General features: G+C 44.8%; 9 protein-coding genes across 9 annotated transcripts; 3 read left to right on the forward strand and 6 right to left on the reverse strand.

Annotated features, from left to right (window-relative positions):
- Positions 1 to 296: 296 nt before the first annotated feature.
- Positions 297 to 2,249, reverse strand: nap1 (histone chaperone NAP1). Its single transcript, XM_025671582.1, has 5 exons — positions 2,094 to 2,249; positions 1,931 to 2,010; positions 1,159 to 1,866; positions 775 to 1,112; positions 297 to 714 (listed from the first exon to the last, which is right to left on the reverse strand). Exons 1-5 carry the CDS (start codon positions 2,138 to 2,140, stop codon positions 664 to 666), a joined length of 1,224 nt encoding a protein of 407 aa, XP_025529841.1. The 5' UTR covers positions 2,141 to 2,249; the 3' UTR covers positions 297 to 663.
- Positions 2,250 to 2,943: 694 nt separating this feature from the next.
- Positions 2,944 to 8,340, forward strand: BO86DRAFT_454701 (putative P-type ATPase; the record flags this gene model as incomplete). The annotated part of the gene is made up of 22 exons (XM_025677072.1): positions 2,944 to 2,972; positions 3,026 to 3,057; positions 3,236 to 3,386; positions 3,439 to 3,478; positions 3,527 to 4,051; positions 4,104 to 4,445; positions 4,495 to 4,629; positions 4,682 to 4,748; positions 4,822 to 4,953; positions 5,004 to 5,550; positions 5,601 to 5,708; positions 5,760 to 6,069; positions 6,130 to 6,283; positions 6,336 to 6,668; positions 6,730 to 6,812; positions 6,859 to 6,993; positions 7,070 to 7,302; positions 7,357 to 7,435; positions 7,529 to 7,580; positions 7,631 to 7,781; positions 7,827 to 7,996; positions 8,054 to 8,340. 22 exons carry the CDS (start codon positions 2,944 to 2,946, stop codon positions 8,338 to 8,340), a joined length of 4,095 nt encoding a protein of 1,364 aa, XP_025529842.1.
- Positions 8,292 to 8,923, reverse strand: BO86DRAFT_387405 (uncharacterized protein). Its single transcript, XM_025671583.1, has 3 exons — positions 8,844 to 8,923; positions 8,695 to 8,786; positions 8,292 to 8,630 (listed from the first exon to the last, which is right to left on the reverse strand). Exons 2-3 carry the CDS (start codon positions 8,782 to 8,784, stop codon positions 8,565 to 8,567), a joined length of 156 nt encoding a protein of 51 aa, XP_025529843.1. The 5' UTR covers positions 8,785 to 8,786; positions 8,844 to 8,923; the 3' UTR covers positions 8,292 to 8,564.
- A 114-nt stretch (positions 8,924 to 9,037) lies between these two features.
- BO86DRAFT_357773 (CDC2/CDK family serine/threonine-protein kinase) lies at positions 9,038 to 11,449 on the forward strand (the record flags this gene model as incomplete). Its single annotated transcript, XM_025669716.1, has 9 exons — positions 9,038 to 9,522; positions 9,577 to 9,658; positions 9,712 to 9,808; positions 9,858 to 10,012; positions 10,063 to 10,090; positions 10,144 to 10,357; positions 10,414 to 10,608; positions 10,672 to 11,210; positions 11,271 to 11,449. The coding sequence occupies exons 1-9, from the start codon at positions 9,413 to 9,415 to the stop codon at positions 11,447 to 11,449; spliced, it is 1,599 nt and encodes a 532-aa protein (XP_025529844.1). The 5' UTR covers positions 9,038 to 9,412.
- A 554-nt stretch (positions 11,450 to 12,003) lies between these two features.
- On the reverse strand, positions 12,004 to 13,672 carry BO86DRAFT_307951 (D-3-phosphoglycerate dehydrogenase; the record flags this gene model as incomplete). The annotated part of the gene is made up of 6 exons (XM_025667753.1): positions 12,004 to 12,108; positions 12,162 to 12,220; positions 12,277 to 12,319; positions 12,387 to 12,976; positions 13,024 to 13,331; positions 13,401 to 13,672. 6 exons carry the CDS (start codon positions 13,670 to 13,672, stop codon positions 12,004 to 12,006), a joined length of 1,377 nt encoding a protein of 458 aa, XP_025529845.1.
- A 353-nt stretch (positions 13,673 to 14,025) lies between these two features.
- On the reverse strand, positions 14,026 to 16,239 carry BO86DRAFT_387408 (serine--tRNA ligase SES1). The gene is made up of 7 exons (XM_025671584.1): positions 15,960 to 16,239; positions 15,820 to 15,890; positions 15,581 to 15,742; positions 15,102 to 15,523; positions 14,963 to 15,053; positions 14,541 to 14,909; positions 14,026 to 14,490 (listed from the first exon to the last, which is right to left on the reverse strand). Exons 1-7 carry the CDS (start codon positions 16,090 to 16,092, stop codon positions 14,314 to 14,316), a joined length of 1,425 nt encoding a protein of 474 aa, XP_025529846.1. The 5' UTR covers positions 16,093 to 16,239; the 3' UTR covers positions 14,026 to 14,313.
- Positions 16,240 to 16,435: 196 nt separating this feature from the next.
- On the reverse strand, positions 16,436 to 17,627 carry rhbA (Rheb family small GTPase rhbA). The gene is made up of 4 exons (XM_025669717.1): positions 17,367 to 17,627; positions 17,149 to 17,288; positions 16,968 to 17,096; positions 16,436 to 16,912 (listed from the first exon to the last, which is right to left on the reverse strand). The coding sequence occupies exons 1-4, from the start codon at positions 17,419 to 17,421 to the stop codon at positions 16,673 to 16,675; spliced, it is 564 nt and encodes a 187-aa protein (XP_025529847.1). The 5' UTR covers positions 17,422 to 17,627; the 3' UTR covers positions 16,436 to 16,672.
- Positions 17,628 to 17,824: 197 nt separating this feature from the next.
- Positions 17,825 to 20,677, reverse strand: BO86DRAFT_387410 (WAPL family protein). The gene is made up of 2 exons (XM_025671585.1): positions 18,299 to 20,677; positions 17,825 to 18,244 (listed from the first exon to the last, which is right to left on the reverse strand). Exons 1-2 carry the CDS (start codon positions 20,399 to 20,401, stop codon positions 17,969 to 17,971), a joined length of 2,379 nt encoding a protein of 792 aa, XP_025529848.1. The 5' UTR covers positions 20,402 to 20,677; the 3' UTR covers positions 17,825 to 17,968.
- Positions 20,678 to 22,363: 1,686 nt separating this feature from the next.
- On the forward strand, positions 22,364 to 24,011 carry BO86DRAFT_334358 (tryptophan--tRNA ligase MSW1). The gene is made up of 5 exons (XM_025668853.1): positions 22,364 to 22,828; positions 22,887 to 22,967; positions 23,059 to 23,174; positions 23,222 to 23,340; positions 23,417 to 24,011. The coding sequence occupies exons 1-5, from the start codon at positions 22,400 to 22,402 to the stop codon at positions 23,863 to 23,865; spliced, it is 1,194 nt and encodes a 397-aa protein (XP_025529849.1). The 5' UTR covers positions 22,364 to 22,399; the 3' UTR covers positions 23,866 to 24,011.
- The last annotated feature ends 1,332 nt before the right edge of the window (positions 24,012 to 25,343 follow it).

The following is a 25,343-nucleotide window of genomic DNA, read 5'->3' on the forward strand; positions in this document are numbered from 1 at the left end:
ACTGACGTATAATCCCGTTAACTGAACCTTGGGTGCATGTTCTGATTTAACCATGATGTTCCAATTCCTTGCATTGAACATGACTGCGACTAACTTCCGTCTTACGTACAATATCGACTACTATTGCAATTAGCGGTGTGGTGAACCGCCCGCGAAGAGATATTACAATGCAATGACCCTCTCAAACTATCCACCCAACACCTCCGATTCAATGAAAAGAGCTTTACAAAATATCCTTCTCCGGCAATTGTTATCTTCCGCTACTGCTGGTGATATTTGTAAAAGCATAGAAACAATTGATAACACCAGGAATGAGATTAAACTCCAATTGCCCCAAGCATCCTGGGAATCTAACAGAGGCCAGTAACCTAATTTAACGGCAAAAGATAATTAAGAGACTCGCTACCGAAATACATGCGTCAGCGCAGACCCGTGAGACTTTAAGACTTTGAGTAAGATGTTTGTATTTGAGAACTTTGCTAGTGCATAAACATAAGAAGAGATTAGGAGTAGGAGGCATCTGATAGGAGAAACAATTTGAGGCAATATTAGAAATCGAACAAAAGGCGCACGGGTGTAGGAAACAGTTGAGACAACCAAGCACATATAAGTCCGGTCACGACTGAGATACAGTTCTTATGGCTGTGTCAAATCAAACCGCCCTCAGCTTTGTTTGCATTCTGCTGCCTCCTTCTTCGGCTTAGAAGTACCGTCCTACCGACTTTGTCAGCATATGAACATGATTAATGGTAAATGATCAGAACGAGCCCATACCTCTTCATCTGAGTCCTCATCGACATCACGGTCAGTTTCCCGGTCATCGTCTTCGTCTTCGTCTTCATCGTCTTCATCATCCTCCAAATCGAATTCATCCTCGTCCATGTCGTCACCTAGTTCCTCGAATTGGAGAGCCTCCCCAGTGAACCAATCAATTGCTCTGGGAATCAGTTTTTCCTTGATATCTTCTCCAAGCTGATAGTCAAGTTCGAGACGCTCCTCGATATCAGTGGCGACAGTATCATCATCATCGGAGGGGGGCTGTGGGGGTGAGAAGAAATTGAAGAAAGACTCCGTGGGAACAGTTATCTTGACAACGCGGGTTTGTTTGGTATCTGGAGATTTTAGTGACAGGTTGGGATTTCAGCGGGGGTGACATACTCTTGTTTCTCTGTTTCTTGCTCTCGATCCGTACGGTAAGATCCTTGTCCGCTTTCCAGTCGATCTTGGTGCCTTCCGCATGATCATAAATGAAGTCACCTCCGTAGCCGTTCTCTTCCTTGTAGTAATAGGTTTTCGAGATGGATTGGTTAGAGAAGAAGGGGTTCTCGGTAAACTCGAAGATAAGACGGAATCCAGGGCGGTCAAGATACTCCATCCGGATGTCGGTAAGATACTTCAGGGCCTCTTCGTCGCGTTCAGTGATCATGTCCGCAAGGGAAATTTGATTCTTCATAGCTGATAGCCAGAACTCAGGGATTCCAGCTGTTGTTGAATCATCGGCTTCATCTTTGCTAGCTTCGCCTTCGACCTCGGCGTCATCCTCCTCTTCGCGGCCATTTGCAACCTCCGAGTCAGTGGGCTCAGTCTCACCATTAACTATTGTGGCACGTCTCTGGTAAAGAGGAGTGAATTTCGCAAAATACTTCTTCTCGAGTTCCAACACTTCTTCCTGGAACTGAGCCTCCAGCTTGGCATGCTCCTTCTGGATACCCTTCAGTCCAGCAACTCGCCGGCGAACCGATACGGGTAGGGACTCGATGTAGCCCGAAGAGCGGCCGACAAGAGAGCCCAGTTTCCCTTGAATCATGGAGACTAGACCCGGATTGCGTGCGAAAAGAGAAGCGGCCGTAGCATGGTCAAGGGACTCTATGGAAATAAATGAGCGTCTGGTGAATCACCAAGGGGGGCGACAGTTGATGCGTTCAATTACCTTCTTTGATGCTGGCAATTCCAGGTTGCTGGGCATGAGAAGAGATAGGAGCGTTATTGGCTGGAGTGTTTTGAGGTGTCCTATGGTGTCACGTATCATCAGAAATCGAATCCTATCATGCGGCAAATTTGAGATTCAGTTGGATGGTCGAAAAAAAACTTACGGTGCGATCGGAATGTCCGCTTTCTTGTTCCTGATGGGTTCAGACATCGTGATCTGACAAGCAGGGGGAACTATTTTGGGGAGTACAGAGCTGAGTTGGCTGAGAGGTGTGTAAAGGCGAGTGTGGAGGAAGATTTTGATACACCCAAGTTTTGCGAGGTCTGGAATACTGGCTTGGTGGGATTATTAGCGCCCTTGGGCCGAGGGGCTTGGCGGGACGAAAGTGCTGGCTGTTGAGGACTGCTCGGTACTCCCAACAATAAATGTTAGTTACTGACTTCTACTCCGTATTTTCTCCCCTCTAGCATTAAAAGCACAGGAACTCTTTATAAACCGCAAATTTCTTCTTATTTTGCTGCTAATTAGAGCAAATGCTACCGGGGTAATATGCTGGAACTTACTTTCTACATGGTTTTTACATGTTCATATAATTAAGTTGTCTCTAATAGTGTCCGTAACACATTGACTTTATACAGCAAACAGTGATCCAGATTAGCCTTCCGGACATCCCTCAAAACATAAATTGAGTCGAAGCCTTTTTGTAAGAGGTGCTCGGGTATAAATTATGGTAGGCATCTCTGCCAGACAAAAAACCAATTCTAGCTGATCTCTACAATTTCTACTACACATAAGAATCTCTCTCTCTCTCTTCCTCCAGCTTCTCCTTCTTCTCCTACGACTGTCTTCTTCTCCCTTTACACGTTATTTTTTATGCTATTCCTATAGACAACCTTCTGCCCATATATAGAAGAGACTCTTTGAAGACACATGAGTAGTGTCGGTGATGAAGGTAGGTATGGCGTTTGACTATTTAAGCAGTGGTCTTATCAGGGAAGTTGTGAGCAGCAAGCATGTGTATTGATGTTCTCATTGATACAGTGTACGTATAGTACAGTGTTTCGCAACAGGTAAAAACTTAATCTACGTACCTAGGAACTTATCTATCTCCGGAACTAGGTTACTGGGTATGCTGGGCTATGACTTAATCTAACAGACGCTTAATGACTAAAGCAACTTTTTCCCGTTCCAACACCACACTGCATAGACCCTCAGTAGCCGCCAGAACAATCATCCAACCAACTGTCATTATGGATTAGGTTGCCATAATATCCGTGTTGGTCGCTGTCATTACAAACCTCGCAGACACTATCACCGAGCTAAACAGCCCCATTGAGAACCGAGAAGCAGAGCAGCAGGGCGCATTTTTAAACATGGAGGATCGTCAAGGGCAGTCGCAGCCATCCGAGGTCTATTTGCCCGGTGCAGAAAACCGGCGCAATTCTATGAGAAGCAGGTCATTGACACCAGATTCAATCGTCTCTTTTTCCTTGCTAACACTCTTCTAGCTATAGCATTGTATCCGAGGTTGAAATGGCTCGTAGTGAGGTGTGTGGCGAGGGAAACTGTTTCGATACGTATCACTGACTTAACTAGGTTTATGATGGTCCAATATCAGAGAGTATACCATCAAGCATTGTCTCATTCTCTCACCGTCGAGATCGGAAAGACTCTACCACCAGCTTTACATATTTCCACGACGATGAGGATCACACATTGTGGCCACCGGAGGACGCATTGGATGTCGAGAGCGACATGGACGAGGTGTCCGTGACTGGCCTAAATGATACAAATGAATCGATACGGTCCTCTAAGCGCCAATCTTATTCAAGAGGCTCTGTTGAGGACCCCCTGCTACGGCGGTCATTCTCTGTTGCCTCGTACGCGCAAAATTGGACAGGCGAAAATATAATAAGCCAGAAAGTCCACATCGTCTCAGAAGATCTTACCATTGTGATTGCGGGGTTTTCGACAAGCATCACTGGTCTTGTACTCTATTACATGTTGTGTGCATTGTCATTCGGCTTCGCTTACCTGTTGTTTCGATGGTTTCCAAAATGGCGCGTTCGCCTGTTAGGTAAACCAGCCCCTCTTTGTGCTTCTGAATGGGTTGCGATTGAGGTAGGCAGCTTTACCTCCGATATCTATCTATCTGTTGCTGATTTAGCGTTAGGATCAATGGAATCGATTTCAAGTACAACAAGTCGACAGTCAAGATTACGGGCGCCCCTTGTCTACGATTTTTGCCGATCCTGACTGCCATTCATACGACGAAGATAATGACCCCACCATTGCCAAATTGAGACGTATTGATTACAGATATCTTCGCTTCTTCTACAATCCACTCGAGGACAAATTCTGCCTGGTAAATGGGTGGAAAGATCCCCTATGGACAAATGTGAAGGGAATGAGACTCGGGCTGGATGCCGATGATCGTGACGATCGCGAACAAATATTTGGAAAAAATCTCATTGACATTCAGCAGAAGCCTGCATTTAAACTGCTTATGGATGAGGTAAGTGTGAAATTCCTGGACCTTTCTACTTCGATATCTGACTCTGTAGGCTTTTCACCCATTCTATATCTTCCAGCTAGCAAGCCTTGTACTTTGGTCGCTCGATGAATATTACTATTATGCTGTATGCATATTTCTCATTTCACTCATCAGCATTGGTGCTACTGTCATTGAAACAAAATCGGTGCGTTTCCGTGGGCCTGTCGCTGTCTTCATGGGTGCTTATCTTCCTTTAGACAATGAATCGTTTGAGAGAGCTCTCACTATTTGAATGCGACACCCGTGTTCTTCGCAATGGATTCTGTAAGTGAACCCATGTGAGGCTTATCTTGCACGCCGCGATGGGCCAGGAATATGCTCATATTTTGATTTACAGGGAGATCTATTCCATCTCGAGAGCTTGTCCCAGGCGATGTCTACGAATTCTCAGATCCGTCCCTCACGCAAGTCCCATGTGACTGTATACTGTTGTCTGGTGACTGCATAGTCAACGAAAGCATGCTGACAGGTCTGATACACATGACTGCCTTCTTGAGAAGATGGACTAATGCATAACAGGTGAATCTGTTCCAGTCACTAAACTTCCTCTTACGGACGATGCACTGAAGTATCTAAACCTAACTGGCCCTTCTATCAATCCCAACCTTGCAAAGCACTTTCTTTTTAGCGGTACAAAGGTAATAAGGGCACGGCGCCCACAGAATGTCGATGATGATGAAGCTATAGCGCTAGCAGTTGTTGTGAGGACCGGTTTTCTCACAACTAAAGGCGCCCTTATCCGGTCGATGCTCTTTCCTAAGCCCTCAGGCTTCAAATTTTATCGGGATTCATTCCGGTATATTTCAGTTATGGGAATTATCGCTATTCTAGGGTTCATTGCTTCTTTTGTGAACTTCGTCCGCTTAGGAGTAAGAAAATCCCATTCTACTACCAGACTCATCCTTGCTAACACAGACAAGCTTCCTTGGCAATTCATTATTGTCCGAGCACTGGATCTAATCACAATTGTCGTGCCTCCGGCGCTACCCGCTACATTGAGTATAGGAACAAATTTTGCTCTTTCTAGACTGAAGAATCATAAAATATTCTGCATCAGTCCGCAGAGGTGAGAAATGTGATATTCCGGCCTTGAGAACTTGGTTTAATATTTTTTAGGGTCAATATGGGCGGAAAGCTAGATATAATCTGTTTTGATAAAACTGGAACCCTCACTGAGGACGGACTAGACGTACTCGGGATTCGGGTCGCCGACAACAATGCGAGGTTTGAGGAAATACATATCTGTCCTTTGTGCGTCTATTGACTATGCTGCAGTTTCTCCGGTCTGATCTCTACCATTTATTTCGACAACGCATTCTTGGCGGACAGAACTGCTATACAGAGGACAAGTCGTTACGATAATATTCTCTACACCATGGCAACATGTCACTCTCTGAGAGTGGTTGATGGTGAATTATTGGGCGATCCTCTCGACGTCAAAATGTTTCAGTTCACTGGATGGTCTTATAAAGAGGGAGGAAGTCATGTCGAGCAATCGGACTCTGAGAGAATCATGCCATCTATCGCAAAACCTCCAGAGCCCACTGGCACCCTTGCTACCCCCCCCCAGGAGCAGGGCCCACATGTATGGCAACATTCAATAAAATATTCCGACTCACTAAAGCAGGATGCTGATACTCAACAGGCACATGTAGAGCTTGGCATATTACGCAACTTTGAATTTGTCTCAGAGTTACGTCGTGCAAGTGTCATTGTACGCCAATTTGGTGATTCTGGAGCAAGCACTTTTGTCAAAGGTGCTCCAGAAAGTGTTAAGGCTATATGTCTCCCAGGAAGCTGTTAGTGGTCCAATCTGCTCTTGTGTAAACACTACTAACAGCAATTCCTAAGTGCCCCGTGATTATGACGAGCTTTTGAGTTACTATACACACAAAGGATATCGCGTTATTGCCTGCGCTGCCAAGCATGCGACAAAGCTAAGCTGGATGAAGATTCAGAAAATGACTCGTCATGATGCTGAATGTGATCTTGAATTTCTCGGGTTCATTATATTTGAGAATAAGCTCAAGCCAAAGACTGCGGGGACTATTACTGAACTTAATCAAGCAGGCATACGCAACGTCATGTGTACAGGTGATAACATACTCACGGCAGTTAGTGTTGCTCGTGAGTGCGGGTTGATCAGGAACAACGAACATTGTTTTGTTCCTCATTTTTCGCAAGGTCAACTCTTTGCTCTGCGATTATGTTTTAACTAAGTATATTTTTACTAACTCATTTATAGGGTATGGGCACGATTCGGGTGCTTCGCTTTGTTGGGAAAGCGTAGATGACCCAGCAATCAGGCTTGACCCGACAACACTTATGGTATGACTCATGTGTCTTGGTTGGTGACTTTCGCTGATTTATAAAGCCCCATTTAAATGCAGCAAGCATTGACCTTTCCGTGCCTGGCAATGTTTCCAACCTAAATAATTACTCTCTTGCTGTCAGTGGCGAAGTCTTCCGATGGGCAATTGACTTCGGCAGCGAAACAATTCTGAACAGAGTATGTGTAAATAAAGCGACGACTAGTGCCGACAGTGGCATCTGCCATAATTCAGGTCTAACAAACATACATATAGATGCTCGTGCGTGGCAGCGTGTTCGCAAGAATGTCGCCAGACGAGAAGCATGAACTCGTTGAAAAGCTGCAGTCCCTCGACTACTGTTGTGGATTCTGTGGCGACGGAGCGAATGATTGCGGTGCATTGAAAGCTGCTGACGTCGGTATTTCATTATCCGATGCTGAAGCCTCTGTTGCTGCCCCGTTCACCAGTCGCCAATTCGATATCTCATGTGTACCCACGCTTATTAGGTAAGGAACATGTTGCCTAGTGTCGAGGGAGCTTGCTGTTAAGTTTATCTATAGGGAAGGAAGAGGCTCCTTGGTAACGAGCTTCTGTTGCTTCAAGTACATGAGTCTTTACTCGGCCATACAGTTTGCGACTGTGAGCCTGTTGTATGCGTCAGCGTCAAATCTTGGTGATTTTCAGGTATTTGCTTCACACCATAACGATCATGCAAGTATCGTTACTGACTAGCATAAGTTCCTCTTCATTGATTTATTTCTGATCCTACCGATTGCGATCTTCAGTAAGTGCATTTCGCAACCAATATCAAAGCTCGTACTAATGGAATCCAAGTGGGATGGACTGACCCCCATCCTATACTTTCTCGCAAGCGGCCCACCGCCGACCTCGTCTCACGCAAAGTTCTGATTCCATTGCTCGGTCAGATTACCCTTTGTGTAGCTACGCAGCTTGTGGCATACAAATATGTCCAGCTGCAACCCTGGTACGCGTCGAAATTCATGCTTTCCATGAAGTACAACATGTACAGGAGATTTGCTGATCCACTTCCCAGGTTCAAACCTCCCCGCGCAGGCTTAGAGGATAACATCGAGAATTCTGCAAATACTGTACTTTTCCTGGTCTCTAGCTTCCAATACATATTGTCGAGCGTCGTGCTCAGCACCGGACCGCCATTTCGCAAGCCGATGATCTCAAACAGTTAGTCTCATTCAATGACTGTCTACACTTCAGGATATAGAAGCTGATTTTCCTTAGCACCATACCTGATCATGGTCCTAGCGGCTCTATTCTTTTCATGCTACATGCTTTTCCGACCAACTCAGTGGCTCAGACGTGCCATGCAGTTGACGTCTCTCCCAGACCTCTTTGCTTTGCAATTGCTCGCAATTGTTGCCGGAAGCTTCTTAATTGCTTGGATGGCAGAAAGAAGAATTTTTCCCAACCTTGCTCGCAAGGTGGGGAGATTACGTCGAAAACTACGACCAGGTCAGTCGAAGAAACGCCGTCGATATAAGATGCTACTCGAGGAAATGCAAAATTAGATCGCTTTCTCTGGACAATGGTCCGTATTGATGAATAGAAAGAGTTATTGCAACTTCCATAACCCTGTAACTTGTCTCGAGTCCAGAGTTAAGATTTGACAAGGCCACAAGCCCGCTTGACTGGTCCATTTATCTCTTCGACTATATATCTCAAGGCACGTCTCTTTGGGTCATGTTTGTATTGTCTCTCAGCGAAGTGTTTGATACAGTCGGCCATTGCGCCCTCAATGATCCCAAGGGTGCTTCCAGCCTAAAAGGGCGGGTCCATCTTTCTTGGCTCTGTACATTAACTATAATAATGAAGGATATTATTAGTGACTTCTTGAGGACGATGAGAACCATGAGTCCACTTACGAAAAACCACATGCTAGCTCCCAACGCCGTAGCCGTAAAGCGATACAGAGGTCGTGCGGGATGAACATGGATAGGATGACTTGACGCCATGTCTATATTGCGTACATTAGCTTGTTGAGTGAAGTATATGGGGGTCCATGACATTATACTTTCTGGTTGGTTCGGGGTTAAGCGTGATGGACAATCTCCCCTGTTTATGCCGGAAAGTGCACGATAGAGTGAGTCTTCCGAGGATGCCTATGATGTCCTGCACTGCGGGCGTCACGGGAACGCATATATGTCATGTGACTCAGGACACTTCGAAATGTGCCAGGCACTCCGCCAAGGGTCAGGCCTGCAACATTAATGGCAAACACTTCTTGATCCTACGCAATGCTCAGTATTTACATTTCTGGCAGTCAATTCTATGCGTAAACTGTCATGTTGACCGTGAAGTCCTTCAAATCGCCCTGTTTCCTTGCTAATCATCAGAGTGCTTCTCCCAATCTACCCGGCTCAAAAGTCCGATACCGTGCTCCGACACCACACACAGCACCACATTTAAAGTGTTATATCTTTCTTCATAAGGCACTTACTTTGGCATGTCACACACATGAAATCTCATCTACTGACTCGAAGTATTAAACCTTTGAATGTTCCCAAGGAATAGACACGCACTGGGCTTATCGCATTTCAGGGCCCTGTCTCCTGCTGTCGATCAGGATCGCTGTTCTCGAGAATGGTTGCAACCCCTCTAGAGAGAGACGGGAATGGGAGCCCCAGGTTTCGTGGATGTACCAATATACGGGACTTCGAGTTCTTGGGCAAACTAGGTGAAGGTACCTTCGGGTATGTACCGGTAGCAGCCTGTTTTATACGTGTCGCATATTGAGACCCGGACAGGGAGGTATACAAAGCCAGGTCGAAGAGAGACAACACCATTGTCGCGCTAAAAAAGATCCTTATGCACAATGAGAGAGATGGGGTAAGGAATGACTGTCCTAGGCAGTATGATCAAGCTCACTTACCCTTTTCAAGTTCCCCATAACCGCTCTCCGCGAGATCAAGCTCCTCAAAATGTTATCTCACACTAATATCTTACACCTCAGAGAGATGGCCGTGGAACGCAGCAAAGGTAGGTCAGAGCGATTAATGGAAAGCTGCTCTCACTGATTATCCTCCAGGGGAAGGACGAAAGAAGCCAAGCATGTATATGGTCACCCCATACATGGAACACGATCTCTCAGGGCTTCTAGAGAATCCGAGTGTCCGGTTTACTGAAGCCCAGATTAAGTGCTATATGTTACAACTTCTGGAAGGGCTCAAATATCTGCACGCGGTACCATCCACTTATCTAGTGGTCAAAGTTATGATTCTAACCTGCTCCAGAACTCTATCTTGCACCGCGACATGAAAGGTTAGATTCGCCATTTTCGAACAGGAATTGACAGGTGGCTAAAAGTATAACAGCGGCCAACCTACTCATCAGCAATAAGGGTATTCTTCAAATTGCTGATTTTGGTCTGGCTCGCCCATATGAGGAACCTCCTCCTCAGCCCGGCAAAGGTGGCGGAGAAGCAAAGAGAGATTACACCACTCTTGTTGTGACTCGCTGGTACCGCCCTCCGGAGCTTCTTCTTCAACTTCGGCGCTACACTACAGCAATCGATATGTGGGGTGTCGGGTGAGAGCACGTCCTACTTGCCATGATGAATCAAAAACCTATCTAACAACCGCCAGTTGTGTCTTCGGGGAAATGTTCAAGGGAAAACCGATCCTCGCTGGCAACAGTGATCTCAACCAAGCTCACCTTATCTTCAATTTAGTCGGGTCACCTACAGAAGAGACGATGCCAGGATGGTCTTTGCTTCCTGGATGTGATGGTGTTAAGAGCTTTGGAAACAGACCCGGGAGGTTGCCTGAGGTTTTCAGAGAGTATGGGTGTCTCCTTTTCTTTCAACGTGAACTTCCAACCACAAGGTTCTAACGTCCACATAGCCAAAGCTCCAATGCGATCTCCTTGTTGGGGGAACTTCTGAGGCTTGATTGGAGAAAAAGAATCAATGCCATTGATGCATTAAAGCATCCTTATTTTGCTGATCCACCACTACCTGCACGGCCGGGTGAGCTGCCATCGTTCGAAGATTCCCACGAACTTGACAGGAGAAGATTTCGGAGCAACAGAGCCGTAATGCCCCCTGCACCAACTGGAGGTTCCATAGCAATGGCCACAAATGGAAGCTGGACTACTGCATCTGGTACCAGACCACCTGTTGCCGAAAATAAGAGTAGCCGACTCCCTAGTGCCGTCCGTTCGAGCAGGCCGCATCCCAGTGCGAGCCATGGACATTCTCAAGCTCGTTCTTTCGACAATCGACTTGCCGAATCGCACACATCACAAACCAGAATGGTTGAAGAGTCACATTCAGGTCCTTGGCGTAGAGGTGGCTTACCCCCAAAACCTCCTGCATCGGCACATCAATGGCACTCTGGTAACATGAGCAGAGTTGGACGTGAAAGAGATTATAACCGTCTAGGTGGGCGACCCGAAGCTTATATGGATTCTCGTGTTTCTACTCATGTCAACACAAATTCAGTTGATTATTCTCGCGAAAGGGATATCAACATCAACCTTAGTACTGATAGGCATGATTACCTCGAAAGCCAAAACTCCAGGCATGATCGATCACGTGAGAGTCTATCCAGAAGAAGAAGCCGGAGTCCCTTCGCGAGAGATGGTGTCCGTGACACGGATAGAGCTTTCTATCGCAGATGATCTGGTCTCAACTACTATGAGTCTGTGTATCCATGAACTCGAAAGTGACATAGAAAGCATATGTACCTTCACTATCTGCCGGCTTATGACGTGTGACTTTAAATAAAGCATTGTATACTAAAGCTAACGTTTATATAAGCTCACTGGAAATTTTGGTTGATGCATCAAATTGTGAGGCGGTGTTGAACATTTCGCCAGTAGTTGCAGAGTAGCTGAAGGAGCTTCAGAGTGAAGCTCTGTAAATGACTCCCTATGAAAGTCCATTGAGGCATAGGCTCCAAATGAACGCAAGCTACTTGACTGCATCAAGTAATTTACATTGCTGTTTCGTCTCGACACTATAATGATACTGCTGTTGAAAGACCACTAATGCAGATTCAGCCTTGATAGATCACGTCGACAAATTCGGCGCGACAAGCAGCCTCGTGCTTTTCAAGCCTAGCTTCTTAATACAAGATGCGAGTCATAATTCGAGCTAAACAAACCAAAGAGTGAATGATGAAGGTTGTAGTTAGCGAGAAGGGTCACATGGTTGAGCGGAAGAGAAAAACACATCATGGAGCAAAGTGGTACGTACATCCCAGGCTCTCAAGTCTCTCATACAAATCTTTGATTGTAGAATTATCGACGTCGCTGATATCGGCCATCAAATAAGCCACCTGCAATCAGTCAATCGAAAAACCTGGAACCCAACTGATCGGTAGAAACATACATCACCTCTGCTGTCGGTCATTTGCTTATCAACGTTGTGATCCCCAAGAATCTCATTGACTGTTAAATGTCAGCAACCTAGACACCCAAGAAATCACGTATCGCATATCTAGCACCTTTCCGCAACACACCAGGAACATTCTGGTGAATGAAAATGACCTGCGTGCCATACATTAGATATAAGCTTAAACGTGGGTATGTGATCATATGATATCGAGTGCCTTACCCGAGCATGATTTGATTCATCCATGGTCAATGATCGAAGGGCGACTTCTGGGAGGTTGACGGCGCCCAGTGTTGTACCTTCATTGACATACCTCACCAATGCCTCCGCAACTTCAACACCAATTGCACGCTGTGCTTCTTCCGTGCTACCTCCAATATGCGGGGTCAAGATCAGGTTTTTGAGACTACGAAGGTCTGCTCCCCATGTATTGAGGTCGTTATTGAAATAGTCACCATTGCCAGCCGGCTCATTAGGATAGACGTCAAGCGCGGCTCCTGCAATCTTACCAGATCGCATGGCATGGATAAGTGCTGGGATATCGATGACACTCCCGCGGCTAGCATTTATGAGATAGCTGCCCGCCTTCATTTGTTCAAACTGCTGGTGCCCTATCATGTTCTTGGTTTCGGGAAGCTCGGGGACATGACAGGTAACAAAGTCGGCTTGCGCAAGGAGTGCTTCAAGGGTGGGCACTTGCTGCGCTGTGCCTAGTGCCATCAGGTTCACTACATCATAGAATATGACTGACATTCCCATGGCTTCGGCTAGAACTGAAAGCTGAGCGCCGATGTGACCATAACCGATTATTCCTAAGTCAAGTCAGCTAACTTCTACTGTTTGAGGCGAGAGAGCATACCGAGTGTTTTCCCACGAATTTCCCAGCATTTGTTGCTCACTTTGTTCCAGGTACCATTGTGCATTTCATTTGAACGATCACCAAGTTGACGAGCAAGAACAATGATCTCCGCGATCACCAACTCCGCAACACTTCTGGAGTTGCTGAAAGGGGAATTGAAGACAGCAATACCGTGTTCAGCCGCGTACTGAAGGTCAACCTGGTTAGTTCCAATGCAGAAACAGCCGATGACAATAAGGTTCCGGGCTTCCTTCAAGACACGAGCGCTGAGTTTCGTCTTGGACCTGATACCAATGACATGTACATCACTTCAAATTTCATCATCAAGTCAGCTATAAATCTCACAAGATGACAGAAATATACCATGGAAAACCGACCGGATTTTCTCGATAAGCTGATCCTCCGGGAGCGATGATTTGAGAAATTCAACCTGGTAGCCCTGTTTCGTGAGAATATCCCTGCCCGTCTGATTGACATTCTCCAGGAGTAGTACTTTGATGTCCTCGGTGGCGAATGGTTTCAGGTGTTTCGCATTAGCAAGTGGGATGGTGCGGCTTCCCAGAGCTGATCCTCCATGGCTCGACGGTGCAGATTGGAATGAGGCCGTAGGAGACGTGGAGAAGTTAATGTCCCTTGCTGATGCTGCCATTGTTGCTTCTGATTTATCCGTCAATTGAAGGTACCGGCCAATTTTATTTATAGGTGAGCCAAAAAAAAATCTATCAATTAGAAGTATAAAAATGGGATGGGAAAGAGGCCGACTTTTTTAAAGTTCTCCGGAACCGGAGTGTTAGAGCAACGTTCCACATCTGCAATTGGATGTTTGAGTCATCGCTGCAAACAAGAAGTACGTATTGGAGGGGTAAGAGCGGGGCCGGCCCTTTCCTTCCTGCTTCATCCTCCATCCAGTACCCCGTAAAATACACCAAACTACTACTCAATGTATTGTATACTATTGCTTTGTTGTCTACAAATGCTGAACACTTGAAGCTTTACAGAAAAGCCAGAATATAACTCTGTATGATTGGAGCATAGAGCTTGTGAAGAGACAAGCCAAGCTATTACTAGGGATACTTAGGTAAAAGTGGAGTCAAGCAAATTGCACAAATAATTAATGAAAGCAAGACGAATTCTAAAAGTAAGCTCTGCGGCCGGTATAAGACCAAGACATCTCAGCTTTCATATCTATGACATTGAAGCTTGAGGGTTAGCCACAACCATTTGCATTTGGGCCGCAGAAAGATCATTTCTTGATTTGAATAGGTGGTGAGATGTTGCGGACGAAAGCACTCAAACCTGGAGGTTTTGCAGCTTCTTGGCAGCATCTTCCGCGCCATTCGCGCTCTTCGAAGCCTGCTTGGCCTTGGACTTCTGAGAGGTACTGTCCTTAGGAAGCTCCTTTGTGAATGGAAGGAAGTCGGGCATTCCTGGAATGTATTTCCTGAGGGGTTCCGGGACAACGATACCCTATCTAAATTTAGCGAGACGATCACAGTATAGAGCAGCTCACAACGTACATCTTCAGTCTGATAGTTCTCGAGGACACAGCAAAGTGTTCGTTCAGTGGCACAGAGAGTAGCATTCAAAGCATGAACATAGGACTTTTTGACATCGGTGGCTTTTTTAATGCCGTAACGGATCTCGAGCGCCCTCGATTGGTAATCAGTGCAGTTGGAGCAGGAAACCAATTCTTTATACTCCCCTTGGAAAGGAAACCAGGCTTCTAGGTCGTATTTCTTTGCGGCAGCGTTGTTCAATGCTCCAGAGACAATTGCTACCACCTGATATGGCAGTCCAAGGGACTGATAGAACTCCTCCGATGTAGCCATCATCTCTTCAAAAGCCTGCCAAGAGTCTTCCGGTTTTGTGAGAACGAATTGCTCGATCTATGCTACTATTAGTACTGGTCAGTCAATGCTGCTTATCACAGGTTTCTTACCTTCTCGAATTGATGAACTCGGAAAATACCCCACGCATCTTTCCCATGCGCGCCTGCCTCCTTGCGGTAACACGTGCTATACCCGGCATACCTGGAAAACCATTAGTACAATAAGTGGATAAATACGCATAGTACTTACTTGATCGGGAGGTCTTTGTCTTGAAGCCACTCCCCATCATGCAATGCTGACAGAGGCTGCTCTGAAGTGGCAATGAGATATTTATCAGTGGATTTGTCCTCACTTTCTGTGACTTTGTAAAGCTCCTCATCAAATTGCTCAAGCTGCGCGGTCTTCGCCATCATATCCTTGAGCATGAATTGGGGAGGCTGATTTGGTTTATAGCCCTTTCCCCAGAGAAACTCGAGCCCGTAGTTGATGAGCGCAAGGTTTAAGAAGAGACCATATCCCGTCAAGCAGTACCCACGGTGGCCGACGACCTTGACACCACGCTCTGGGTCGAAACCGTCAAGACGTGTAAGCACCTCGTGATGAGACAGACAATCGCGCTTCTCTACCTTCACATTTTCTGGCACCCAAGATTTGACCACAACATTGTCATCCTAGGCGGCAAGTCAATCACAATTATATCGACACATCGACATACAGATGACACAAACCTCGTTGTTGCTAATGGGAACTGAATCATGCACAATGTTGCCAATTGTCCGGATCTTCTTGTCCCTCTGCGATTCTTTCTGGACGGCAAGTTCCTCGGCATCTTTCTTACGCTGCTCAAGACCAGCCTTTTGTTCCATCAAGGAGCCCGCGTCTTCCTTGTTCTGTTTGATGACTCGCATTGATTAGAGATATGTATTTCTTTTGAATATAGTGATGGAATTTGACTAATCCAACCGACCTTCTTCATCTTTCCGATCTCTTTCTGGAGCGCGTTGAGCTGGGAATTGATCTGCATGACTTCATAGCGTGCTGTAGGCGAGGGCAATCTTAGTTAGAACTTTCAATTGCATGGTGAAATGGTAATGTGTGTCAACATACCCTTTCTTGCCTCTTCATACAAATTAAGGACTTCATCGACAACATGTTCGGGTGCAAATCTTTTGCGCTGGCTGTCCTTGATTCTGTTCGGGTTACCACCGCGATCGGTGATAAAATCGGCAAGGTCAAGCATTTTTGAGCGGTGTGTTGAAAATGATTCAGTATACTTGAGTATATGTAAAAATTTACAGACTCAATTGTGAGAATGTATATCTGATCTGTGAATGGTAAGGTGGTCGGCGACTGACGAAGAGGGGTATTTGAGAAAGGCTGAACTTTCTTGCCGTGTAGAATGAGGGGCAAAATTCTAGGTGGCCTGACTATTCGGGTATAGCATTAAATTGATATTAGGCCGAGTTCACTCATCTACACCAACATCCTCTCCCCCTCCAAGTGCCACCTGATCCCAGCTTCCACTACAGAGCACAGGCTCGAGCTGATTATGCTTGGCTTGATTAAATTGTATGCAGTATTCACATTGATTGATCTTTATACTTTTGAAAGTCTAGTCAGTAAAGAAGAGCTGTTGTATTGCACTGAAGTATTATCAGACCTGTTTGAGATGATTAACATATAAGATAGTAAAAAGAAACCAAGAAGACGCCATAGATAGAACAAAGGTGGGCTCTGTTGACTAGGCTCATTTGAACAGATCTCCCCACCTCACCCAGACACATTACCCATTGAGTAATACCTAGTGAATTTCAGAAGAATCACATTACGGAACATTTGTTCCCTCCTGCAGGTTGAGATGGATTCTGGGACCTTTCAATCTCGCCAATTATCAGGTCAAAGGCTTTCGCAACATTGTAATCAAGACGAGCACTGGCCTCAGTGAATGCACAGTGAAACTCTTCGCCCAGTTGCCGCCCTTCATCCAGAGATACCTGACGCTGTTCTGACTTAAGGTCGCTCTTATTTCCGACAATAACAAGGGGCACGTGGTCAGCACCCTGTATTATTGCATCAGTATAATGGATCTGTAGTGAATGGGATGCAGGGTAGTACCAGATGATTTAGTATCTTATCTCGAATGACTCTAACCATATCAAACGATTGACGGGATGACACTGAGTACACAATTATGTATCCATGGATGCCAATGAAGTGCTTTGAATTCAAGATGCTATATTCATCCTATTGCAAGATTAGCCACACCCCGAAGTCAGATTACATAGGTCTTTCTTACTTGACCAGCTGTGTCAACAATTTCAGTTGCGAAGTCCTGACCGTTGTATTTGATAATGCGGCTGAACGTGTTTTCAATCGTCGGATAGTAGCTTTCTACGAAATGATGTTCAACGAACCGAACTGTAAGAGAAGATTTACCTGGAAAGTCACAAGTTAATCATGGGTCAGTGTTGGAGGCGATGATAGTAGAGATTGAAGATAATAGCGAGCTCTTACCCACAGACCGACTGCCAACGATAGCTATCTTCCGCTGCTTCGGAGCACTAGGCATCTTCCTCTTAAATAGCAGTACAAATCAACGCTTATGGGCAAGACGTATACTGACGCAGAAAGACTATCGGGTGGTACAGACTTCTTTCTGGAGCGTAGCGCTGTGGCAGATTCCCCAAAATGGTCAAAAAGGATTAGTATGAGGAAAGAAACTACAAGTCCCTGTGATCCCAGTAGCCCTCATCATAAGATGGAATTCGGGGCATTAGAACCCAGCCGAGAGTGGCAAACAAATCAAACGGCTGCACATACTTATTATGTCAGGACGGGAAGAGCAGTTAGCGCACTGGGTTAAACTTATCGCCGATCATTGCTTATCAATTATTATCAGACTGTTACAGTACCAGATTTTATTCTTGGCCGGAGCACATAATGCCATATTGATGTTTAGAGACTTCCTGCGGCGTGAGAGAACTACACATTAGTTGAAGATGGTACCGAGCAATTACTCTATCATTAGAAATCCGTACACCATTCGATACCGTGGTGCTAAAACAGTATCTAGCTATGGTGAATGAAGGTGTTGTCACTATGGTAACGGGTTTGTTCTACGGTTGGCTTATCTGCTCTATGATATGTGCCAAACGTGTCGTGGATGTGTTGTCACGGTTTTGAAATTCGCCGAGTCGTGAGTCTCTTTCGACTTTCTGATGATATAGCAAAAATTCTTTCGCTGTTGAAATGACCGAGGCGATCTCCTTACCACATTCCATCAGCAGTTCCTGAACTCGAAAGTATGCCTCCTTAAGAAGACAGAGAAGAGCTAACAGTATTGACAAGTACCCGACAGCAACATTCATATGTGACTCGGAAAGTGAATTTGCCTGGGAATTAGATAAGCGGTGATTTCTGCTAGCTAGCGTACCTTCAACACTTACATGGTTGATGAGGTCGATGCTGAGAGAAAACTGATGTACAAGTGTCCCAAGGGCTGGATGCGAGTCATGTATTGGCACAAGAAAGGAGGCTCTGCACCTCTCGCTCTGTTCTGCCAGGTTTATAAGAATACCTAGAGCCAAGATGACGAGGTTGAATGACTCGTGCTCACTGAAGCCGACGATAGCAGACACATCAGAAAGCTCAGTTGTAATGATTCGAACAAATCCGGTGATTGTTTCAGGTGCAGCACATAGCTCGCACGCCAGAGGATCATTGTTGGTGAGGTTTAGTACGACCCTCAAATATAACGTCAAGATTCGTCGGCCTTGGTCACCCTGGGCAGGGCGAACGAAGTCATCATGCATTAGGATTAATTTGCGGAAAGGACCATCGTACTCGCAGCCTGAGGTTGCTGAAAGCATTATGTAACTCTCCAGAACAAGAAGAGTTATTGACTTTGTCTGAAAGTCGTCGTAGGATAGAGGGTATGCTGTGACTTTACCACTGTTTGGACGCAGAAGCGCAATAAGGTTATCTAGCAAAGACCGAGGCATTGACTGTATAGGTTGAGACTTGTCTTGAAATGCTGACAAGCAAACGCTAATGCAGGAAAGAATGGCTAGACGTGGAGAAAGTCTCAGTGTCGGGCTTTCGGAGAACATCGAAGCTGTCAATCGTGGAATGAGATCCCTGAGTGACGCTTGCACGGCTCTTGAAACATGCAATCGCGGATCGCCTGCCAAGGAAATTATATCGTCTTCCACTGCTAGCAGTAACGAAGATTTGTCGACCAGAGTTGTCCAAAATGTTCCCAAATTTGAGTGCAAATATACCCCTTTGAGACAGACCAATCTATAGGCACACAGTGCTAGACATAATGAGATAATGTCTAGATCGCTCGCAAGACTTTTAACTAGTCGTTCATCAAAGCCATATTCCGAGAATCGATGTATGAAGTCGGGTTTGAGTAGCTTCGAACACAGCTGAATGAGCCCATTGCATCTCTCGGAAACCGTGTTACCCGGCTCTTCAAAATCATCGAATAGTGCTTCAACCGACTCTTGGAAGCGAGCATTGTCCCCAGCCTGCCTCAGCTCATGAATGCTACGGACAGGCCGGCCGTGTTCCTCGCCGTCGGCAGACAACAAACGTGTACTGCGATGATTGAGGGGGGCAGATGAACCCCCAGCTTCCACATCGTCTAAAGCTGCAGCCGAGGCGCCATGTAATTCAGAGTCAAAAGTGTTCAAGGTACTTCCTAAGAACGAGCGTTGGCGAGCGTACGTTATCCTGGAACGTAAAAGAGTGCTTGATGCTGATGTTCCTGTCTCCCTGTCATTGCTTGGGGACTGGACAGGACCTTGTTGATCCCGAAATTGGTCCGATTGCAAAGGTCTAGCCTCTGATTGAAAGAGTCCTGGGACGGAAGATGTATTGGCGCCACGGGTTTCGGAGGCGGAGGCGGATACCTCATTCAGGACTGACTCTGCCGCACTTAAGGAATCAACAAGCCTTCTTCGCGTTGGCCTCACTCGTTGCTGATATAAAACTGTCGGCATATTTCCTTCAGATCTGTCCCTAGTTTGTGAAATATGACTTAAAGTTGGCGATCTGCTTAGCGAGTGTACCGGTGCTTGGCAATCAGACTTAATCTGAGCACCCGACGCCAGAGACGGAGGAATTGAACTACCTGCCACGAGGGACGATATGCTGGAAGACCGATGGTGACTATCATTCTTTTCGTTCCCAACCGCAGCAGCAGTGGCATCAGAGAAGGCAGAGCGAGACTGAGCGCGACGCTCATTCGAACATGCCATACCAACCTGTCGGGAGTCATTACTACCACACACGTCCCCATCACTCTGAATTGAGGTCAACTGCTCTGGGGCCGTAAGCTTTTGTCTCTTCCGCTGCACAGGCTTGTGTGCCCACGACCTTTTGCTGTTTGGTGTAGTTTCCAGAAGATTGTTCGCTTGCGCGATGCTCTGATTCCTGGCATCGTGAATTTTTAATGGACTCCCTGCCTCGAAGGATGGCGCAAATTCTCTAGCCGGCTGCCGGAGCGCCTTGGGCTTCCTTTGGTGGAGTGCTCTCTCGGTCATTTGAGCGATTTTCGGCCTGGCTACTTCATTCGAGCACATGAGCAGGTGCCGTTGTTATCAGCAATGAAAAGCTGCGGTTTACAAGAGAAGCCGGGTACACCAGAGTTGCCAATGAGGAACCCCTCACATGATTTGAGCAACAGGAGTTGCTCGGATACCTGAAGTTCGATTAGTGGCGTTGACGCAGCCCGAATGAGCAAAGGTTCATTCGCAGAAATATGGATACTAATCCCAAAGAAGCGTATCTCGCGCAAGTAAGATCATCTTTGGATGCTGTATCATGTCCCGTCGACAGTCCAGGATGGATCATCTAATTACCTAATCATGGATGTGACGGCTCATAGAAAGCGGTCAACCAACAGCCAATGACAGACAGAAAGACGTGCGACCGCCTTTGAAAGCCCCGGACCTGGAAAACCCAGCATATTACCGATGCATCGCTCTTTTGAACTGCATCATTTTACAATTTTATTATACCAGTGTTACTGTTTACCGCTGTACTCATGTCTCTATCATTCTACCCGCGGCTGCTCTCACGGGTAGGCCAGCGACTTCAGGTGACGCTCCAATGTCACACTGTCAAATAATAGCACTTATTGACACCAGTATAATTAGCCTCTTATGTTAACTCGCCGATCTAGCTCCTTGACTGAGCCGGAAAGGAATGATCCACCCAGCGCTGATGTACCTCCCACCTCCAGTCTGGTTAAGGACGAACGAATGTCAGCGGCTATAACTCACTCCCCCGCTTCCGAACTCTTGGGCTTACTTCAGTCTAGTTCTGGTCACTCGACAGAGTCATCTACGTCGCCTCAGATGCAAGCCAAAGATTGGTTTGACTTTCACTTGAACGCAAATCGTCGATCAAATGACGGACTAACTATCACTACAGGGTGCAGCGTCTGGAGGGTTTAAGTGGCAAGGCACGGCTTCCCCGAAGCGTGCAAGCAGTATATCTACGGCCGCTTCGTAGAAAGGCCGAATATGGTCTTCCAGTGTGTGATCTGCAGCTGAGATCATACAGCGTTCGAAATGTCGAGTTTTTCTCGGATTTCGCTATACGAGCAGCATATTACTTGGGTCTTCCGGTTTCTGGACCTGTACCTTTACCGCGTATTGTCGAAAGATGGACTGTGCCTCGGAGCAATTTCGTTCACAAGAAGAGCCAGGAAAACTTTGAGCGTATAACCCTGCGTCGACTGATTCAGGTCAAGGATGGCAATCCACAGACTGTCCAGGCATGGCTGGCTTTTTTGAGGAAGTACGCATTTCATGGAGTGGGTATGAAAGCAAACATGTGGGAATACGACAGTCTCGGTATGTTTTAGCCTTCTACTGCATGTCACCGTTAGTAAGAGCTGACCGTTTGTTCGTACCTAAGATGTCGTCGAGAACCTGGACAGAGCGGGTCCAGAAACTGAAAAGTCACTTGAAGGACTCCTTTCACAATTCGGTCAAAGACAAGATACAAAATCGGACGATTCTCTTGTTGACCTCTTGAACAAAGACCACCTAGTCACAATGAAGAGCCCCCTAGCAGAGGTCGGCGGGCGCTGACTAGTCAAGCATACTTCCATATAAGCTGCTGCTTTGTTTGATCTGTATCACTAGACCTTGGAATCTCTATTGTTTCTGCTTGGCGATCTTGGGAGTAACTTGCAGTCCACACCATCACAACCCATTCTGTCTCGCCATGGTCCTTAACCGATCTCGCAAATGTAAATGAGAATACACCAGCGGCATGACACCGTTGCCATGGATCCCCAGCTTTCAATCATCTCATTAGCCTCGTGTCCTTGTTTTCTTCGGTAGATTTTGAAAAAGTAGAAGCAATACACGGGGTATCAAGGGGTGGTGCCATAAAATGAGATCTTACATGACACCAGTTATCACTAGTCACGTGATATCGGACGGGTATATTCCGCGGCTCTCAAGCCACATGGTATGTAATACCATTTCTATATGCAACTCGCCTTCACAAGGTGGTGTTGAGACAACATGTATAATATAAGTTTTTGCCTCAATAAGAATCTCAGATTGGCTGCCAACCGGCACCGGCCTTGCTCTGGACGGCCCATCAGGACCTCAATCAAATACGAAAAGCTGAAAAGCTGTCGCCCTTCTAACAGATCCTTTGGCATCTGTACAACGAGCCACGCTTCCGATGCACCTCGCACGATCTTCTCTGGTATCCAGCCTACAGGTGTGCCTCACTTGGGTAACTACTTAGGCGCTTTGAAGGAATGGGTTCGATTGCAAGACACTGCGACTGAAGGGACGAGATTGGTATTCTCTATCGTGGATTTACATGCGCTCACAGTGCCCCAGGAACGCTGCCAGTTGAGGGATTGGAGGAAACAAATGCTCGCCGCATTGATTGCCGTGGGCTTAGATCCGAGTCGCTCCACGCTCTTCTATCAATCTGCCGTACGCTGTGCTGCTCTTATTAGCCGATTGTCCTTCTTGTCCACTAACCCACCGTCAGGTTCAATCACATGCTGAGCTGTTCTGGATCTTATGTACAATAGCATCTATGGGATATCTATCACGGATGACTCAATGGAAGGTGAGTGATCATAACGGAAGACGGAGACTGCGGGTTGCAGGCATTGCAACAAAGAAATATCATTTGAGCCATGAGCATTAACATTTATAAGAGCAAGCTTCAATTACCCGACGAAGCGACTCTCGAAAGCCAAGCTGCAAGATCGGAGCTGCGGCTTGGCCTTTTCTCATACCCTGTTCTTCAAGCAGCGGACATACTCGTTCACAGGTCTGGTGCTATTCAACACCCCACGGGTCTTGGCTAACACCGATTAGAGCAACCCATGTTCCAGTTGGGGAGGACCAAAGACAACACCTCGAATTTTCTCGGAATATTGCAAATAGTTTTAACCATCGATATGGGCAGGTTTTCCCGGTTCCGGAGGCTCTTATATGTGAGGCGCCTTTGGTCTTCCGAATGAAGGTTTTACCACGGCAGAGAAACATTACTGACTATGGAATGCCCTGTAGCACCCGCTAGGCGAGTGATGTCTCTCAAAGAGCCTGCTCTTAAGATGTCCAAGTCTCATAGTGACCCACGGTCCAGAATTCTTCTCACCGACTCGCCTGAGGATATACGTAAGAAGATCAAGGTTGCGCTCACGGATTCTGAATCAGGCGTAACGTATGACCCCACTAACAGGCCCGGTGTGTCGAATCTCTTAGAGCTTCTTAGTCATTTTGACGGAAGAACATGCGAGGAGTTGGTGGCGGAGCACCAATTTTCTAGTCTCAAGGCTCTGAAGGAAACACTAGCCAATCAGATATCGAGCAAGCTTGCGCCTATCAGGGAAAAATACTTACAACTAATTGCAGACAAGGGAGGGTATTTAGATGCTGTGTCTGAACAGGGTAGGCATACAGCCAGGACTAATGCGGAACAGACTATGAGCCATGTCAGGAATGTAATGGGTCTATGAAAAGCTATTAATAGTTCCAACTGGCTTTGTCAGAGTATATCACTTTTATGGGACTGAGGCCCTGATATAGAGCTCGGCTTCAGGCACCGGCTGACATCTGAGGCTTTATATACTACTTACTAAACTAGCGCTAGTTTAGTATATACAAAAGAATTCTGTATAAACAGATAAAATAGCTCTTTAGCTATTTTTCTTATTCTAATATATATTTTAATTAGTATAATTTATCTATTCTGTAGTATTAGAAATAGTTTATTAAAAAGTTCTAGACAGAGCCCAACTAGGTGTATAAATAGAATAGAATAAAATAAAAAGAAAATATTAAAATAAGAGATTAAATTGATCTACAGAACTGCAGCCCACTGTAGTATTTATATCTATATAATAATATATAACTTTAAAATAGCAAAATAGAAATCAGCTTTTAAAAAGTAGATTAATTAATTATAAAATTATAATATTATTTTTATTATTAATAGTAAATCTAGAAAAGAACTGCTGTAGTAACTGTATAAACTCAACTACCAGCTCTATTCCTAATATTTTCATATAAAATTATTTAATAAAAAAATAAGTATAACTATAAATTCTTTAAATTAAGTATATATATAGAATTTATAATTAATAGAAATTGCTACACTACCAGACTAGACTAAGTTTTTATATTTATAGTCAACTGTATAGACAGACTATATAATAGATAGTTCTTTGAATTAAAGTTTAAAATATTAAAACTATATAATTTAAAAATATAATTATTATAATAAATAAAGTATTTAAAGATTTTAATATTATTATACAAAACAGTTAACACCCTAACAGGCTACCCACAAATCCACCACATATTCTATATATAGCTATTATAATATTAATAACTCTAAACCCTTTATATATTTAATTTTCTATTACCTTACTAGACTATAGAATAATAAGAATTAGTTTTAAAATAAAAATACTGCTACATTTTCTATTTTTAACTAATTCTTTTTTTAATGATTCTAATTTTTTTTAGATATCTATAAAATATAGTATATTACTATAATAATTATATTAAAGTAGCAACTTAAAATTAAAAAGCTTTTTTACTTTTGAAAAGTTTTTATTTTTAATATTTTTAGACTTTTTTTAGAAAATCTTACTATGGTTAAGAATATTATTAGCTGTTTATAAAATTATTAGCACCTAAAGTATTAAACTACTAAATTATAAAAAAATTTAATAAAATAATATTAAACTAGTATTAAATTAGCAGTAGAAATCTTTCTTTTTTTTATATAATTTTTAAAATAAGTATTTGCAAGGGCAAACAGGACAGACCTAATACAGACTACTAAAACAGAACTGGTTTAACTTATTTACTCTATTTATTTTATTTAATATATATATACAGATAAAATAATACTATAAAAATATATAGCTATTTTTTTATATTTAAGATTTTATTAAAATAGTATTAAATTAATAAAATTATATTAATC

The sequence above is a fragment of the Aspergillus japonicus genome (assembly GCF_003184785.1).
Source record: "Aspergillus japonicus CBS 114.51 unplaced genomic scaffold BO86scaffold_11, whole genome shotgun sequence".
In the NCBI taxonomy this organism is placed as follows: Eukaryota; Fungi; Ascomycota; class Eurotiomycetes; order Eurotiales; family Aspergillaceae; genus Aspergillus; species Aspergillus japonicus.

Bases quoted from the DNA above. Each gene is read 5' to 3' on its own strand.
- nap1 (XM_025671582.1), bottom strand. From the start codon at position 2,140: ATGTCTGAACCCATCAGGAACAAGAAAGCGGACATTCCGATCGCACC. The intron at 2,011-2,093 runs GTAAGTTTTTTT...GTGACACCATAG, and splicing joins GCGGACATTCCGATCGCACC to GACACCTCAAAACACTCCAG. The intron at 715-774 runs GTATGGGCTCGT...CAAAGTCGGTAG, and splicing joins ATGAGGACTCAGATGAAGAG to GACGGTACTTCTAAGCCGAA.
- BO86DRAFT_387405 (XM_025671583.1), bottom strand. From the start codon at position 8,784: ATGGCGTCAAGTCATCCTATCCATGTTCATCCCGCACGACCTCTGTAT. The intron at 8,631-8,694 runs GTAAGTGGACTC...TCATTATTATAG, and splicing joins GAGCTAGCATGTGGTTTTTC to TTAATGTACAGAGCCAAGAA.
- BO86DRAFT_387408 (XM_025671584.1), bottom strand. From the start codon at position 16,092: ATGCTTGACCTTGCCGATTTTATCACCGATCGCGGTGGTAACCCGAAC. The intron at 15,054-15,101 runs GTAAGTACTATG...ATGGTTTTCCAG, and splicing joins GACAAAGACCTCCCGATCAA to GTATGCCGGGTATAGCACGT. The intron at 14,910-14,962 runs GTAAGAAACCTG...ATAGTAGCATAG, and splicing joins GAGTTCATCAATTCGAGAAG to ATCGAGCAATTCGTTCTCAC.
- rhbA (XM_025669717.1), bottom strand. From the start codon at position 17,421: ATGCCTAGTGCTCCGAAGCAGCGGAAGATAGCTATCGTTGGCAGTCGG. The intron at 17,097-17,148 runs GTAAGAAAGACC...ATCTTGCAATAG, and splicing joins TTGTTGACACAGCTGGTCAA to GATGAATATAGCATCTTGAA. The intron at 16,913-16,967 runs GTACTACCCTGC...GCAATAATACAG, and splicing joins ATAAGATACTAAATCATCTG to GGTGCTGACCACGTGCCCCT.
- BO86DRAFT_387410 (XM_025671585.1), bottom strand. From the start codon at position 20,401: ATGACCGAGAGAGCACTCCACCAAAGGAAGCCCAAGGCGCTCCGGCAG. The intron at 18,245-18,298 runs GTAAGTGTTGAA...TCTAATTCCCAG, and splicing joins GCATCGACCTCATCAACCAT to GCAAATTCACTTTCCGAGTC.
- BO86DRAFT_334358 (XM_025668853.1), top strand. From the start codon at position 22,400: ATGTATAATATAAGTTTTTGCCTCAATAAGAATCTCAGATTGGCTGCC. The intron at 23,175-23,221 runs GTCTGGTGCTAT...AACACCGATTAG, and splicing joins GCGGACATACTCGTTCACAG to AGCAACCCATGTTCCAGTTG. The intron at 23,341-23,416 runs GTGAGGCGCCTT...AATGCCCTGTAG, and splicing joins GGTTCCGGAGGCTCTTATAT to CACCCGCTAGGCGAGTGATG.